Source organism: Pristis pectinata, chromosome 8, assembly GCF_009764475.1.
Source record: "Pristis pectinata isolate sPriPec2 chromosome 8, sPriPec2.1.pri, whole genome shotgun sequence".
NCBI classification, from domain to species: domain Eukaryota; kingdom Metazoa; phylum Chordata; class Chondrichthyes; order Rhinopristiformes; family Pristidae; genus Pristis; species Pristis pectinata.
Window position 1 is genome coordinate 54,889,073 of NC_067412.1, and position 14,700 is coordinate 54,903,772.

Genomic DNA, 14,700 nt, shown 5'->3' on the forward strand with positions numbered 1-14,700 from the left:
CAGGGTGTGGAGAAGAAATCTTGCTACAAGCAGCGAGGGTTTGTGGAAGGGGTGTGGGAGGAAGAGGAGGCCCAGATCAAATGAGCTGCAAAGTCCAAATTGCCTGTTGCTTTTGATTGGACGTTACTCTTCATTAAGTAGCTATGTGATACAGCAGAAGCACAGGCAGTGCATTAAAGATCTCCACCAGCAGGGTATCATGAAAAAAGGAAGATATCATGTAAGATAAGATAAGATTTCTTTATTAGTCACATGTATATCGAAACAAATAATGAAATGCATCTTTGCGTAGAATGTTCTGGGCACGTTATGTTGCCACTCTTCCAGCGCCAACATAGCATGCCCACATCTCCTAACCCGCATGTCTTTGGAATGTGGGAGGAAACCGGAGCACCCGAAGGAAACCCATGCAGTCACGGGGAGAACGTATAAACTCCTTACAGACAGCAGCTGGAATTGAACCCGGGTCGCTGGCGCTGTAATGGCGTTACGCTAACTGCTACACATCACGTTGATATTAGCATGGCGCACTCAGTACTCCCACATGTAGCCAGTTCAGTGTGTTTGCTTCCTGCGTGAAGTCTCTTGTGAGAAGTTTTGAGGTGTTAGGCCTCGAGCAGGGGGAGGTGTGAAAGCAGCTCACAGAGGCTTGGGCCATGGGCAGAGAGTTCTATTTTTGACATTTACTCTGCTCCTAAACTGTCATATAAGTTATTGTAGTCACATCATACATCTATCCTAATAAATAAGGATTCATCTGTATTTTAAAGAGAGAGTGAGCCCTGTGTATATTCTTTGAAAATGCAATCTCCATTTATATTGCTGGGAAATCAAATGCCTGTGTATATTGTAGGAAAAGTCGTCTCTGTGCATATTGTAGGGAATGTCATCCCTGTGGATATTATGGGGAATCTCATCCCTGTGGATATTGAAGGGAATATCATCTCTGTGCATATTATAGGGAGTCTCATCTCTGTGGAGATTGTAGGGAATGTTATCCCTGTGGATATTGTAGGTAATCTCATCCCTGTGAATATTGTAGGCAATATCAATCCCAGTATATTTTGTAGGGAATAATAATTTCTGTGAATGCTTGAGAGAATCTTAATCCCTGTATACAATGTAGGGAATGTGCTTCTTTGTATAATGTTGGGAATAGCAGTCTCTTTATATATTGCAAAGAATATCAACCCTCTGTACATTGTGAGAAAAACCTCCTCTGTGCCTTTTGTAAGGAATGCAAACTCCCAGATATGGAATACAATATGGAATAGTGGTTCTTATTTGCTTGATAAAGAATGGTTATTTCTAAAGACAGGAACCCAGAGATAACTGTTATCTTATTAAATAATGCAGGAAGTGATTAATGATCTGGAAACTACCTGTTCATTTTCCCCATGAGGCTACGAGAGTCGAGGGTTGGGCTGCAGGGCCTCAACCCGAAATGTCGACAATCCCTCTGCCTCCACAGATGTTGCCTGACCTGCTGAGTTCCTCCAGCACTTTATTTTTTGCTCCAGATGCCAGCATCAGCAGTTTCTTGTGTACCCACACATTCCTCCCACTGGGTCCCTGATGGCCTCCCCCTTCTGTTCCCATCTGCCCACCATCCCTCCCTTATCAGGTTCCACTCATTGCCTTCCTTTCTTATCAGATCAGCAGCCCTTTGTTGTCTCCATCTCCCACCTCCCATCTTCTGTTATCATCTCCACCCCCCCCACCTGATCCCATCTACCTATTAACCCCTTCACACCTGCATCCATCTATCACTTGCCACCTCGCTCCCACCTCACTCCTCCCCCTCACCTCTCTATACTGGCTATCTCCCCTCTATCCCCTCTAATGCAGGATCTTGACCCAAAATGTCAAATATCTCTTTCCCTCCACAAATGCTGCTTTCCCCACTGAGTTCCTCTAGCAGTTTGTTCTTTGCTCTAAGGATGTTTGTTCTTTGTTACCAGGTGCCTGGGAGATCAATCCTGTGGACCTGACGTTCTTGAGGGAGCTGGGTGACGGGCAGTTTGGTGTTGTGAAGCATGGAAAATGGCGAGGGCAATATGAGGTGGCAATCAAAATGATCAAAGAGGGCTCCATGTCTGAGGATGACTTCATCGACGAGGCGGAGACCATGATGTGAGTAATAAAACAAGAAATGTGGGAATGTGAGGATCCTACCTTGGAGCAGGGACCTTCACTCCAGCACTGAAGTAATGGAGCAATGTTACTTTGCATGTAACCAATATTGTCCTTGTGTAAGGAGAGGGGAGAGGAATCTTCTTTGTATCCAACCACTGCTGCTTCTGTTCTAACAGTGTTGAATGGGAAGATCAGTCTGTATCTACCCTGAGCCTGTTTGATAGCACTTTCTGTGAGCTTGTCACAGCTGAGTCTGGCACTGCTCCTGTTTCCTTGCTCCGGCACGCATTTCAGCCAGGGATCAATCAAGGATAATCCAGAATCAGGAGTTAGGACTGTCCTTTTCCCTTAGCCCCTTCAGTGGAGGGACTAAACTCCAGTTGTATTCCAGCTCAACCCAGTGAATAGAGCACAGGCTAGGAGATGTACACAACACTTGCCAGCAAGGAAGGATTTACCTGCATATAAAGAATGTAGATACATTACACCACTGATGTGTTCATGTCACAAAAAAGGCTGCTGCATGTTGGGAGTGTCTGGGTGGCTGCATCACCTAAACGGTGCCTAGTTTCTCCTTCAGAGCTCACTGGCAGTACCAAGCTGCATTCTACACTCTGCTCTTTCCAAAAGGAATATTGCTAATTATATCAGCAGCATATTTCCACTGGGTTTATTGTGGAGAATGTGAAGGATGTATTTATTTATTCCCTAAGTGTATGAGAACATTGGAAGTGACAGCAGGAGCAAGTCATTTGGAACCTCATACCAGATCCACCATTCAGTGACCTCGCACCTCAGCACCAGTCTAACCAGCTGGTTATCTTGCTTTCTGTTGACTGCCTGTCTGCCCATCTCTGCTTCTTTCTGGATAACAGACCTAACCAGTTGCCCTCCACCTCCACCCTCCTCCGTCTGGTAGAACTGGTACTCATCCTCAACAACTTCTCTTTCAGCTTCTCCCACTTTCTCCAGACCAAAGGTACAGCCATAGACACTCGTATCGGCCCAGTTTTGCCTGCCTTTTCGTCGGCTGCGTGGAGCGATCCATGTTCCAAACCTACACCGGTAAAGCTCCCCAATGCCTTCTCTGCTACACTGACGACTGCCTTGGGGCTGCTTCCTGCACCCATGTGGAGCTCGTCAATTTCATTAACATCGCTACAAAGTTCCACCCTGCCCTCAAATTCACTTGGTCCATCTCCGACACCCCTCTCCTCTTTCTTGATCTCTCTGTCTCCATCTCTGGAGACGGATTATCCACCGAAATCTTCTACTAACCCACCGACTCCCACAGTTATCTCAACTACACCTCTTCCCATCCTGTCACTTGCAAGGATGATATTCCCTTGTCTCAGTTCCTCTGTCTCCGCTGCATCTCTTCTTATGATGAGGCTTTCCATTCCAGGACATCTGAGATGTCCTCTTTTTTCAGAAAACAGGGAATCCACCACCACCCCCCCCAACCCCACTACTACCGATGCAGCCCTCACTCACATTTCTTCTACTTCCCGCAAGAGTGCTCTATCCCATCCACCCCCCCCCACCCCCCAACGTAACAGGGATAGAGCTCCCCCTGTCCTCACCTACCACCCTATGAGCCTTCACATCCAACAGATCATTCTCTGCAACTTCTGCCATCTCCAATGGGATCCCACCACCAGGCACATCTTCCCCTCCCAACAGTCCTTCCAGGTGAGGCAGTCCTTTACACGTGAATCCATCAGTGTCATTTATTGCATCGGGTGCTCCCGGTGCGGCCTCCTCTGCATCGGTGAGACCTGAAGCTGATTGGGGAAGTCACTTCGTCGAACACCTTCACTCTGTCCGCCGTAACGGCCAGGATCTCCCAGTGGCCATCCATTTTAATTCCACTTCCCATCCCCACACCGACATGTCTCTCCACGGCCCCACGTTGAGGCTAGATGCAGATCAGAGGAACAGCACCTCATACTCCGCCTTGTTAGCCTCCAACCTGACGGCATGAGCATCGATTTTGCTAACTTCCGGTAACCACTCCCCTCTGTCACTCTTTTGTTTTCCTTTATCCCACCGGCCCCATCACCCCTTCTCTTTCCCCTCCCCGCCTCTCGATCTGCCCGTCACCCGCACATTCCTTCCTCCGGTTCCCCTCCTCACCTCCTTCCATGGTCCACTGTTCTTTCCTATCAGATTCCTTCTTCTTCAGCCCTTTGTCCCTTCCACCTATCGCCTCCCAGCTTCTTGCATCATTCGGACTGTCCCCCTCCCCCACTTGCCTCTCTTCCCCCTTCACCTGCATCCACCTATGACCAACCAGCTCTTGCTCCACCCCTCCCCCCACCCTTTATAGTGGCCTTTTCCCCTCTTTCTTTCCAGTCCTGATGAAGGGCCTCGACCTGAAATGTCAACTGTTCATTTCCCTCCATTGATGCTGCCTGACCTGCTGAGTTCCTCCAGCTTTTTGTGTGTTGCACCGGATTTCCAGAATCTGCAATCTCTCTTGTGTGTCTGTCTCTCTGTCCGTCAAGCTGTCTGTATGCCAGCTTGTCTCTCTCTCTGTTTCTCTTTCTGTCTCTCTCTCTTTCCCTCTGTCTGCCTCTCTGTCTCTTTCTCTGTCTGTCTGTCTGTCTCTCTCTCTCTGTCTCTCTGTCCTTCTCTCTCTGTTTCTCTGTTTCTGTCTCTCTGTCTGGGAGTAGCCCCTCCCTCATAGCCTCTCTTGTGTTGTTCATAGTATATTGAAGGCAGAAATCACAGCTTGAAAAGGGTAATACTACCCTGAGGCATCTCCAGCTGCAGATGCAGCCACACACAGTCCAACAAAGAGGGAAGAGACAGCACAGTTTGGGGAAGTTCTGTGAAATCCCCTCAGTGTTTACTCACGACTGTTGCCTCCTGTCCAATTGCTCTGCCCGGGGTTGGTCTAGCTTGGCAGATGGACCCCTGTCATGATACTGATTCAGATTAGCTTGGCTCAGTGGGAGCTCGCTGAAGTATGGGTGGGGTGGTTGTGGGGTCAGTACACCTGCCGGCCTTGCACCATGTTCATAGGAAATCACTTCCATATCCAAGGTTTGAAGTTAACACCTTCCAAATCCACCACCCCTGTAACCCTCCTGTGTGATACTGAGAGAGCAGTGAGTTCTCAGAGAGCTTATCTCTTAAATGAGATTTTAAACCCTCAGTTTAACCAAAAAGAAAGCATTTGTACGGCATCTTTCACAAAGTCAGGATGTAATGATGTTTCCCAGTTGCACTGGTTCAGTTTCTCAGTAAATATCCTTAGGGAGTATGGGAGTAACAGGGATCTTTTCTGCAGTGTTCAATTAAATTAACCTGTCACTGCTATTTCTTGCATCCTGCTGTACACAGCAAGGTTGCCTCCTCCCCACACACCATAGAACTTCACAGTGAACCAGTGTGCGCAGGCACCTTGGAGAGTTTGGGGATTTGTTATCAGACCCTTTGATAGTGAAAGGTCTTGCACCAAAAATCAGCTGGAGTTGTTCATCCCAGTACAGTGCTCCAGTTTCTTCCCATATCCCAACGATGTGCAGGTTGGTGGGTTAATTGGCTGCTGTAAATTACCTGAAGCGTGTGGTTGAGTGGTAGAATCTGGGGGGAGTTGATGTGAATGTGGGGAGAATAAAATGGGGTTAACAAAGGATTAGTGGGTGGTTGATGGTCAGTGTGGAGTCGGTGGGCTGAAGGGCCTGTTTCCCTGCTGTACCTCGCTGCAGAAACACAGGTCACAACAGAGCAGGAAAGCATTTGCTCAGTGTACCCTTAAGCATGGATATGCTGTTCTCTCTGTACCTGTATGTGTGTTCATACAGTGTCCACAAAACAGGAGTCACGTGATGTGCCTGCTTTCCAAGGATGTAATAATTTCTCAGACAACCTGGGAAATTCAGTCAGATTAGAGACTCAACTGCCTTGAAAATGCCCAAATTCCAACAAAAATTCCACACCAGTTAAAATGTTACGAGATCCAGCGATCCTTAACACAGCAGCTGTCATGGAAGGGTTTTGGCAAGCTGTGTACTGGCACATTCCCTCTCACTGACACCTGGGCACGAACACACCCTGAGAAGGGGTGGGGTGGGGGCAGGGCAGGCACTACCAGGATCAGTGACAGGCCTAGTTGTGAGGAAAAGGTCCTGCGTTTGGGCTGCGGTCCTGAATCAAAAGATGAGAGCGTGGGTCTGACGTGTAAACAAAACATGAGGAGCAGCCCCTCTGTTACAGGAACCTGTGCAAATATGGGACACAGATGCAGGCCACAGTGTTACGGACAACCCATGAACCTGTTTAAAACATCCTGGTTTGACAATGGTCTGGCCAATGCTGTCTACTCCTAATCCCCAAAACAAAAGGGCAGGATTCCCACATAAAGATCCTTCCACTGAGTACAGACCCCTCACCATCATCATGTGCCCAGACAACAGGCGAGATCGAGGAATCAACCATCCTGGATGTATTGGTGTGGGATAGCACTTGAGGGGATCTCCAGGACTTGGCTCCAGTTCTGAGGGGTTGGCTCCCAAGGAGTGCTTTGGTCTAATGAGCAATTCTGTTTGAGCGATGGGGATCACTGATGGTGAGGTGCAGCAAGTAATCCAGTTCTGCTCCTTGAGCCCCAGATCTATGACTGAAAAGCCAGGACTGACCAAACAGCCACACCACTACCAATGGAGGTGAGGTGAAGATAAAAGCCTGCCTTCCCACTCCGGGAGCGCTATGGCTTGGCTTTTTGGAATTGTGTGTGTTTCGAGCCAGAAGATGTGAAATCTGCAGAGATTCCCTTTTGCCGCTACTGGCTTAGGTGGTCTTCCTGTCGAAGGTGCCAGCACCTCAGTGAGATGGGGGAGAGTTCTCGCCTCTTTCCGCAGCCAATCACATGCACTGCCGACTCTGGTCCATGTCAACGACTCTCCCACGGCATGGATTGATCCCACACTCTGGGCAAGAGACGACACTGGAAACCCTTTCAGAGGAGCCTCCATGGGGATGAGGAATTACAAGGACATCCATTCCCCTCATTGGCGTGGACCCCAGTATTCTCCACTGATCCCTAGTCCTCCTCAGGGCCCTCACTGCTCACAATCATGATGCCAAGGACGTTAATGAAAAATAATGACAATTATACCCACTATCTTAACAAGGTTGGCAATAACTTTGGCCAGTACCACAGTACACATGGCAATAACGAGGATCTTGGTTGACCATACACACAACCTCCCCTGACAACTGATCCAGGTTGGTTGTAGGTCCTTCGGGTCCCACTGACTGAACAAGGATCCCCGGTGACATTGAGCCCAGAGCGAGCGGTGAGGTTGCCTTCATCCATCTGCCCTTCTGCAGTTGGCTGCAGTAACATCCAGGTGTTCCAGTGGAACCTGTTCCACTGTTGGGTATCACTGCCCTCCTCCCCCCCCCCCCCCCCCAGCGCCCTCTCCAAATGTCACTCCAGGACAGGAGCTTCCCAACCAGGATGATGTCCTCACAATTCAAGCAGCCTCCCTCTCTCTCTGGGACAACTTCACAGGCATTGGTGAAGCTGTACCTACAGTTTTCTCTTCTGTTGGAAACCCCACATGTACCTTGGCCACAGAAGTCCAACTGCTCAGAAACTATTTTCAGTGAGACTATATCTGATCTCCTCTACTTTGCTGAGAACATATTTTGATGTGAAAGGTTTGATTCCAACAACAATGTCACAATGATGCTGTGAAAGCAAGTGCAACCTCAAAGGTTCTAGGAAGTTACAATGCATTAGAAATACAAATGCAGATTCAGATACTGCAACTGAAAACAGCTGTGGTTTAATGTACAATTCCCAAATGTGAACAGTAATTTCTTCAGAATTAGTCCCTTCTCATGGATAGTTATCATTAGCTCTCTTTAACCCTCAATTCTAAATCTCAACTCTTGTATCATGTTTCAATATCCCCCAAATCCCCCTCTCCAGAGCAGATCAGTTAGTTTCCCTGTGGGTTAGGTGTCAGAACCTTGATATTTTAATTGCTGTTCTTGAGGAACTATGACATTTCTGAGACCCACAGTTCAGTGTAAGGTCATCATGCATCATCACACAGTGATTACCTTTTACGCAAGTAACCACATGTGAACACACACTGGTTAATGTTCCCAGCATCGGGTCACTCACGTCACCAGACACACTGTCCAAAGCCTTTCAAGTGATCTAACTTAGAGATCAGGAGCCTGGAGATTGTGATTAATCATTTCCACTTGGTGCTGATGGGTCTAACCCATTCCCTGGGAGTGTGTGATAGGACAGCGTAGAGGGAGCACCACTCTGTGCCTGACCCTTTTTTCCCCTTTTCAAAGGAGATTTATTCTGTGATTACAATCATCACATTAGTACATTACTTCAATATTCCGTTGTTCACACAGTTTACAATCAACAATTTCAAATTACAACATGGTCTCCCTTATCCCGGATACACTCGAGCCCCTGAGACATCCACTGGTCCCAAATGACCTCAAGCCTCCAGACGAGACTCCAAGTCGATCACCTCCTTCTCAAGCCACTCGATCTTGCTCCTGCTTCTGGGATGACCCCCATGCATACTCCTGACAGAAGAGATGGATGTGAGCCTTGCCCACATTCTACCATAGCCTCAAGGAGCGGAAGCTCCCCTACTCCCCTCTCCAAGTCTTCCAGAACAGTTGGAAGGCATCTTGGAATTGGCTGTCTTCCAGTAGCCAGTTGCTAAAGTGCCTGTATGCGGACCCCGCCAGCTCCCTCAACACCGATGCTTGGCCACGCTGGTTATGGAGTGATCCCCCTCCTCGAGGGTACAGTTGAAATCTCCCCTGAGGAGGGAGACCTCGCTGCAGTCGATGGAGCAGAGGAGAGTGGACACCTCTCGAAATAAGTGCGCTTACATCATGCCAGGCCTTGGGCGCACACATTCACAAAGTGGCTGTGTTCTTCCTGAGGTCCGAGAGAGAGGTGTCCCTGGCCCTAAGTAGAGAGCTCACAGTGGGTGGGATCTTCCTGCCGGTGCATCTGCTGGAGGCCACTGCGCAGAGGGTCATCCTTTCAAATGTCCCGCCCTTCAGAAGTGATGAGGTCCTCCTCCCCCATCTGCCACCCCTGGGGGAGTGCGGTCAGCCATCACCACGATTCTGCTCGGTGTTTGGGGTCCCAACCCTCGTCATGTGTTTTTGTTCCAGTGACACTCCAGCTGGCACAGGAGGAGGGCACTGAGGGGCAGTTCAGCGTCCAGTTCAAGGGGCTTGTCTACCATATCTTCTGGACTCGGTGCCATGCCTGAAAAGGGGTCGGGCACATTCATAAGCGCTGCCCTAACCTCTGGGCTGCCAATTTCACCTCAGCAGCCCAGGACAACACCCTTGTCCCTTACTTCTATCCTTCGCCTGCGGCGGTGGATGCCAAGGAAGAGCCTGGACAGGGGTGGGAACCGTCCAAAGCAAGTGCTGGGCAGGGGTGGGGATTGTCCGAAAGAAAGGAAGGTAATGAAGAAGAATAATTACCTCCAGGCAAGTCGCCTGGAGGAGCAAGAGCCTGCGATTGCCTCTGGGTTGACCCCAGGGAACACCCAGACCCTAGGGTTCAGCAAGGGCCCGAGGGAGTCAGGCGAGAAGACGATCAGATAAGATATCTTTATTATCTTGTACATCAAAACACACAGTGAAATACGTCTTTTGCCTAGAATGTTCTGGGGGCAGACCACAAATGTCGCCATGCTTCCGGCGCCAACATAGCGTGCTCACTACTCCTAACCAGTACGCCTTTGGAATGTGGGAGGAAACCGAAGCACCCAGAGGAAACCCACGCAGACACACAGGGAGAATGTAGAAACTCCTTACAGACAGCAGCTGGAATTGAACCTGGGTCGCTGGTGCCGTAATAGCGTTACGCTAACCACTACACTAAGATGCCCCTGTAATGGAGGTCTCTGTGCCTCCACACAACAGCAGGACGAAAAGGAGAAGGCACACGTCCCTGAATTGGAGGATGGCCCTACAGTACAGGGGCCAACTGAGGGGGAGTCCTCTGTCATCAGAGAGGAGTGGCCTGACAATGATAAGCAACACACTTTCAGAAACTAAACACACCGCTGGTACAATAATTAATATACATCCAGCGGAATGTATCACTGATCGCTTGACTGAAAGAACAGTTCAGAGGAGAGAGAAGCTAGGAGAGTTCTCCAGATACACAGGAATTTTTCTGTGTGATGGATCTTCTGCATCCACTCTGCAGCTTCGAAGAAAGGTGTCTTCCTCCAGGCCAGTCTGATGTTCCCCAGGCCATATGAAAGTCCAAGCTGTCGTTGAATTGTTTTCACCCAGTCAACCTGGGCTAAGCAATCAGGGTGGGAGGGAGTTCACCGATGTTAACAGTCAAAGTTAATTCAGTCTCAGCTCCCACCAAAGCTTACAAGCTCAGCTTGGCAATCTGCCAACCATTGCCACTCCCATGACACTCAAAACCACAGACACAAACCTTGCGAAGCAGAATTCTTTAACAAAAAACCCTCCATAGTCCGCTGCCAAAGATGAATTCCAAAGTCTCCCCCACCTTCCAGGGTTCGTTTCAGCTGTTCCTTTGGATTTTGTTCCAGTTTCTCGTAGCTCGCTAAGATACCCACCTTGTGTCCAACCCTGGGAGTGTGTGATGGGACAGTGTAGAGGGAGCTTCATTCTGTGTCTAACCCTGGCAGTGTGTGATGGGACAGTGTAGAGAGAGTTTCACTCTGTGCCCAACCTTGGGAGTGTGTGATGGGACAGTATAGAGAGAGCTCCACTCTGTGTCCAACCCTGGGAGTGTGTGATGGGACAGTGTAGAAGGATCTTCATTCTGTGTCTAACCTGTGCTCTAGGGGGTAAGTGTGTGACGGGATGGCAGGAATTGTAAATGGTCAGGCAGGAGCCATGCTGGGTTCGTAAGCCACCAATCCATACTATTTTGTCTCAATAGGAAGTTGAACCATCCCAAGTTGGTGCAGTTATACGGCGTCTGCACTAAACAACGACCGATCTACATCGTCACTGAGTTTATGTCCAACGGCTGCTTGTTGGACTACCTGAAGAAGTGGGGAAGGAAGCTGAGCAGCCTCCAGCTGCTGGAAATGAGCAAGGACGTGTGTGAGGCCATGGCTTACCTGGAGTCCTACAAATTCCTGCATAGGGACCTGGTGAGGATGGAGGCTCAGGACATGGGGTCATCTCCTTCACAGCAAGGGAGGGAGGGAGGGATGTTTAGAGTGCGGGGGGGGGGGCACGAGAGGTGACCGGGTCCCCCACCCCGCCAACATTCTTTACATGCATTCCATTACTGTGGTTACTGAGGCTGCAGCTTGTTAGTCAGTCAGAGAGAATACCCTTGGGATAGAGACCCCCCCCCCCAACCCCAGTGAGAACAGGAGGGGGGGGGGCGGTGAAAGGGAGAGGGACCCCCTGTGAGAGTGGGAGGGGATTGACCCCCAGTGAGGGTGGGAGCAGGAGGAAGTGGGGCAGAGGGACCCCTCAGTTAATGTGCGGATGTGGGAGCGGAAGGGGGGAGCAGAGACGTCATTGGGAGTGGGGAAAGGGAGTGTGCTGTAGGGAGTGGGCCCATCCCCAGTGAGAGAAGGAGGGGGTTGTGGGGAACAGTGGCCCCACGCAGTGAGTGGGGTTGGACTCTCCCCAATGTTCCAACGCTTTTGGGGAGTGAGGTGAGAGGGGGCTGGGAGACAGGGCGTGAAGGGAGATCAGATGATGGGAAATAAGGAATGTCCCGGGGGATTGGGATTGGACCGGGCCAGGAGGCAGTTAATCCGAGGAAGCCACCACCGAGGGAAGTGAGGAGCTATGGAGGGATGGAGGGAGTAACAGAGAGGCCCTCAGTGTCGGGCCTTTGGGACGAGGAGGGAGTGGGAAGGGGGAAGCTTGGGTGGGAAGGGACAGGAGATAGGGAGGGTACATCAGGAGCAGGTACATCATCCTCCTGCCCCACCCTGAGCTCCATCCTGTCCGGGCAAGTGGCCTGAATCCAGGGGAAGCCCAAAACAACCCCAGGGTGACTGAGGATCAGAGTGTGGGGTGTCCCAGTGAGGGACACTCTCCCTGTCTGATCCCAGCTGCTTTATCACTGTGCTCACCTCGTTGGGGCTCAGGATTGTTGCAGATCAGAGGCTTCGGGGTAGGGCTGGAGCGGAGAGGTAAGGGTGCTGTTCCCAGGACACCTCACGGAGGGCAACAGGTGCCCGTCCCGCAGGCAGTCATCAGCATTCGGACTGGGTTTGACCAGAGGCCGGGGTCCGGGCTCTCACATCTCCCCTTCTCTGTTTTTATGTTGCAGGCAGCCAGGAACTGCCTGGTGGATGAAGCAGGCACGGTGAAGGTGTCTGACTTTGGGCTGAGCAGGTGAGCACATTAATTTCATCGGGATTATCCTTGGGGAAGGGGCACTTACTGCTCCCTGCTCTGCTTGTAAAGAACAGGGATCAAGTTCCAGGGTGGTGGGGAGGTGGGGGTTGGGGGTGGAAGTCTCGGAGGTTGCTGTGGGGTGGACATTTCCCAGCCCCTGGGTTTCTTTGTCTTGTTTTCCCTCTGCACCATCTCTGGACTGAAATTCCTCTGCCCCTTTCTTGCCCAGCTGATTGGTCCCCCGAGCCCACACTAGGGTCTCCAGCTTCATTATCAACTCTTCAGCCAACAGCTACATCACTCTTTCCTCTGTGCCCGCTGTGAGGGGCAAGTTTTCCAGCTTCAGCCCCAGACCTATGCTCTGCTCTACCTTAGGTACGTCCTTGACGATGAGTACACCAGCTCGCAGGGTTCCAAGTTCCCCGTACGATGGTCTCCGCCCGAGGTCCTCAACTTCTTTCGATTCAGCAGCAAGTCTGATGTCTGGGCCTTTGGTGAGTATTCCATCAAGTCCAGTCTTTGCATGACCTGTGGACTGTAGGGGCTTCATCAGAGGAGAGGAGAGGATGGGTGTAGTCGGCCTGTATTTTGATGTCTGTCCTTTTCCATGGCTGAGTTTCTGGACTTCATGTCACCTGCAAACATTGAAGTTATGCTCACCATTCCTCCCATTGATGTGTCAGAAAGTCATAGTGTTATACAGCACAGAAATAGCCCTTCTGGCCCAACTGGTCCATGGCAACCAAGATTCCCACCTAAGCTAGTCCCATTTGCCCACATTTGGCCCATAACCTTCTAAACCTTTCTTATCCATGTACCTGTCCAACTGTTTTTTAAAAGTTGTTACTGTATCTGCCTCAACCACTTCCTCTGGCAGCTTATTCCACGTACATATCACCATCTGTGTAAAAAAAAGTTGCCCCTTAAGTTCCTATTAAAACTTTCCCCTTTCACCTTAAACCTATGCCTTCAAAGTGGAACAGTTCCAATATCAACCATGTCTTTCACTACCCCACACAGTAGAATCTCCTTCTCCTCCCTAGGCTCTGATATAAGGAGTTAGTTTACATTGGACACATTCCCTTGGTGATTTCCCTCCACCTCCTCCCCCACCCCCTCCACCACAGCTACCAACATGATAGTCCCACAACCTAGGGCTGCCCGCTTCTGTCTTCTCCCCCAAATCCACAAGAAGGACTGTCCCGGCAGACATATTGTCTCTGCATGTTCTTGCCCCACTGAGCTCGTATCCTCGTACCTGGACGCTATCCTGTCCCCCGGTCCAATCCCTTCCCTTGGTGCCACATCTTGCAGCCATGCAGAACTTGTCAGTTTCAAAAATTTCGCCACTAATTTTCACCCTGCTCTCCAATTCACTTGGACCAACTCTGACATCTCTCTCTCCTTCCTCGATCTTTCCATCTCCATCTCAGGAGATTCATTAGCCACTGACATCTTCTACAAACCCACTGAAGCCCACAGCTACTGCGATTACAGCTCCTCCCACCCTGTCTCTTGCAAGGACACTATCCCTTTCTCTCAATTTCTCCGTCTCTGCCTCATCTGCTCCCATGATGAGGCTTTCCACTCCAGGGCATCCGAGATGTCCAACTTCTTTACTAACCGTGGCTTCCCCCTACTGTGGTCGAGAGAGCTCGCACCCGCATCTCTGCCACTTCCCGCACCTCTACCCTCAACGCCACACTCAGTGCCACCCCTCCCAGGCCTATCAGGGATAGAGTCTCTCCTGTCCTCACATTTCATCCCACTAGCCTACGTATCCAACACATCATTCTCCGCCACTTCCGCCATCTCCAACGGGACCCCACCACCAAGCATATCTTCCCCTCCCCACCCCTTTCTGCCTTTCGCAGGGACCGCTCTCTCTGCGACTCTCTAGTTCACTCCTCCCTCCCCACGCATCCCACTCCTACCCCAGGGACTTTCCACTGCCCCCGCCATAGGTGTAACACCTGCCCCTATGCCACCCCCATCCCCTCCACCCGGGGACCCAAACAGTCCTTTCAGGTGAGACAGAGATTCACCTGCACCTCCCTTAATATCATCTACTGCATTCGGTGCTCTAAGTGTGGCCTCCTTTACATCGGTGAGGCCAAATGCAGACTAGGTGACCATTTCGCAGAACACCTGCACTCCGTCCGTAACCGTGATCTGCATCTCCCC

General features: G+C 50.4%; 1 protein-coding gene across 4 annotated transcripts in view; it reads left to right on the top strand.

The window, feature by feature from the left end:
- Positions 1–14,700, top strand: part of btk (Bruton agammaglobulinemia tyrosine kinase) — an 89,603-nt gene that overhangs the window by 65,051 nt on the left and 9,852 nt on the right. For all 4 annotated transcript variants that reach the window (XM_052021449.1, XM_052021452.1, XM_052021451.1 and 1 more), the window contains exons 13-16: positions 1,962–2,133; positions 11,087–11,303; positions 12,449–12,513; positions 12,892–13,010. In XM_052021449.1, coding sequence (XP_051877409.1) covers positions 1,962–2,133; positions 11,087–11,303; positions 12,449–12,513; positions 12,892–13,010 — 573 coding nt within the window. The remainder of the gene's footprint in view (positions 1–1,961; positions 2,134–11,086; positions 11,304–12,448; positions 12,514–12,891; positions 13,011–14,700) is intronic.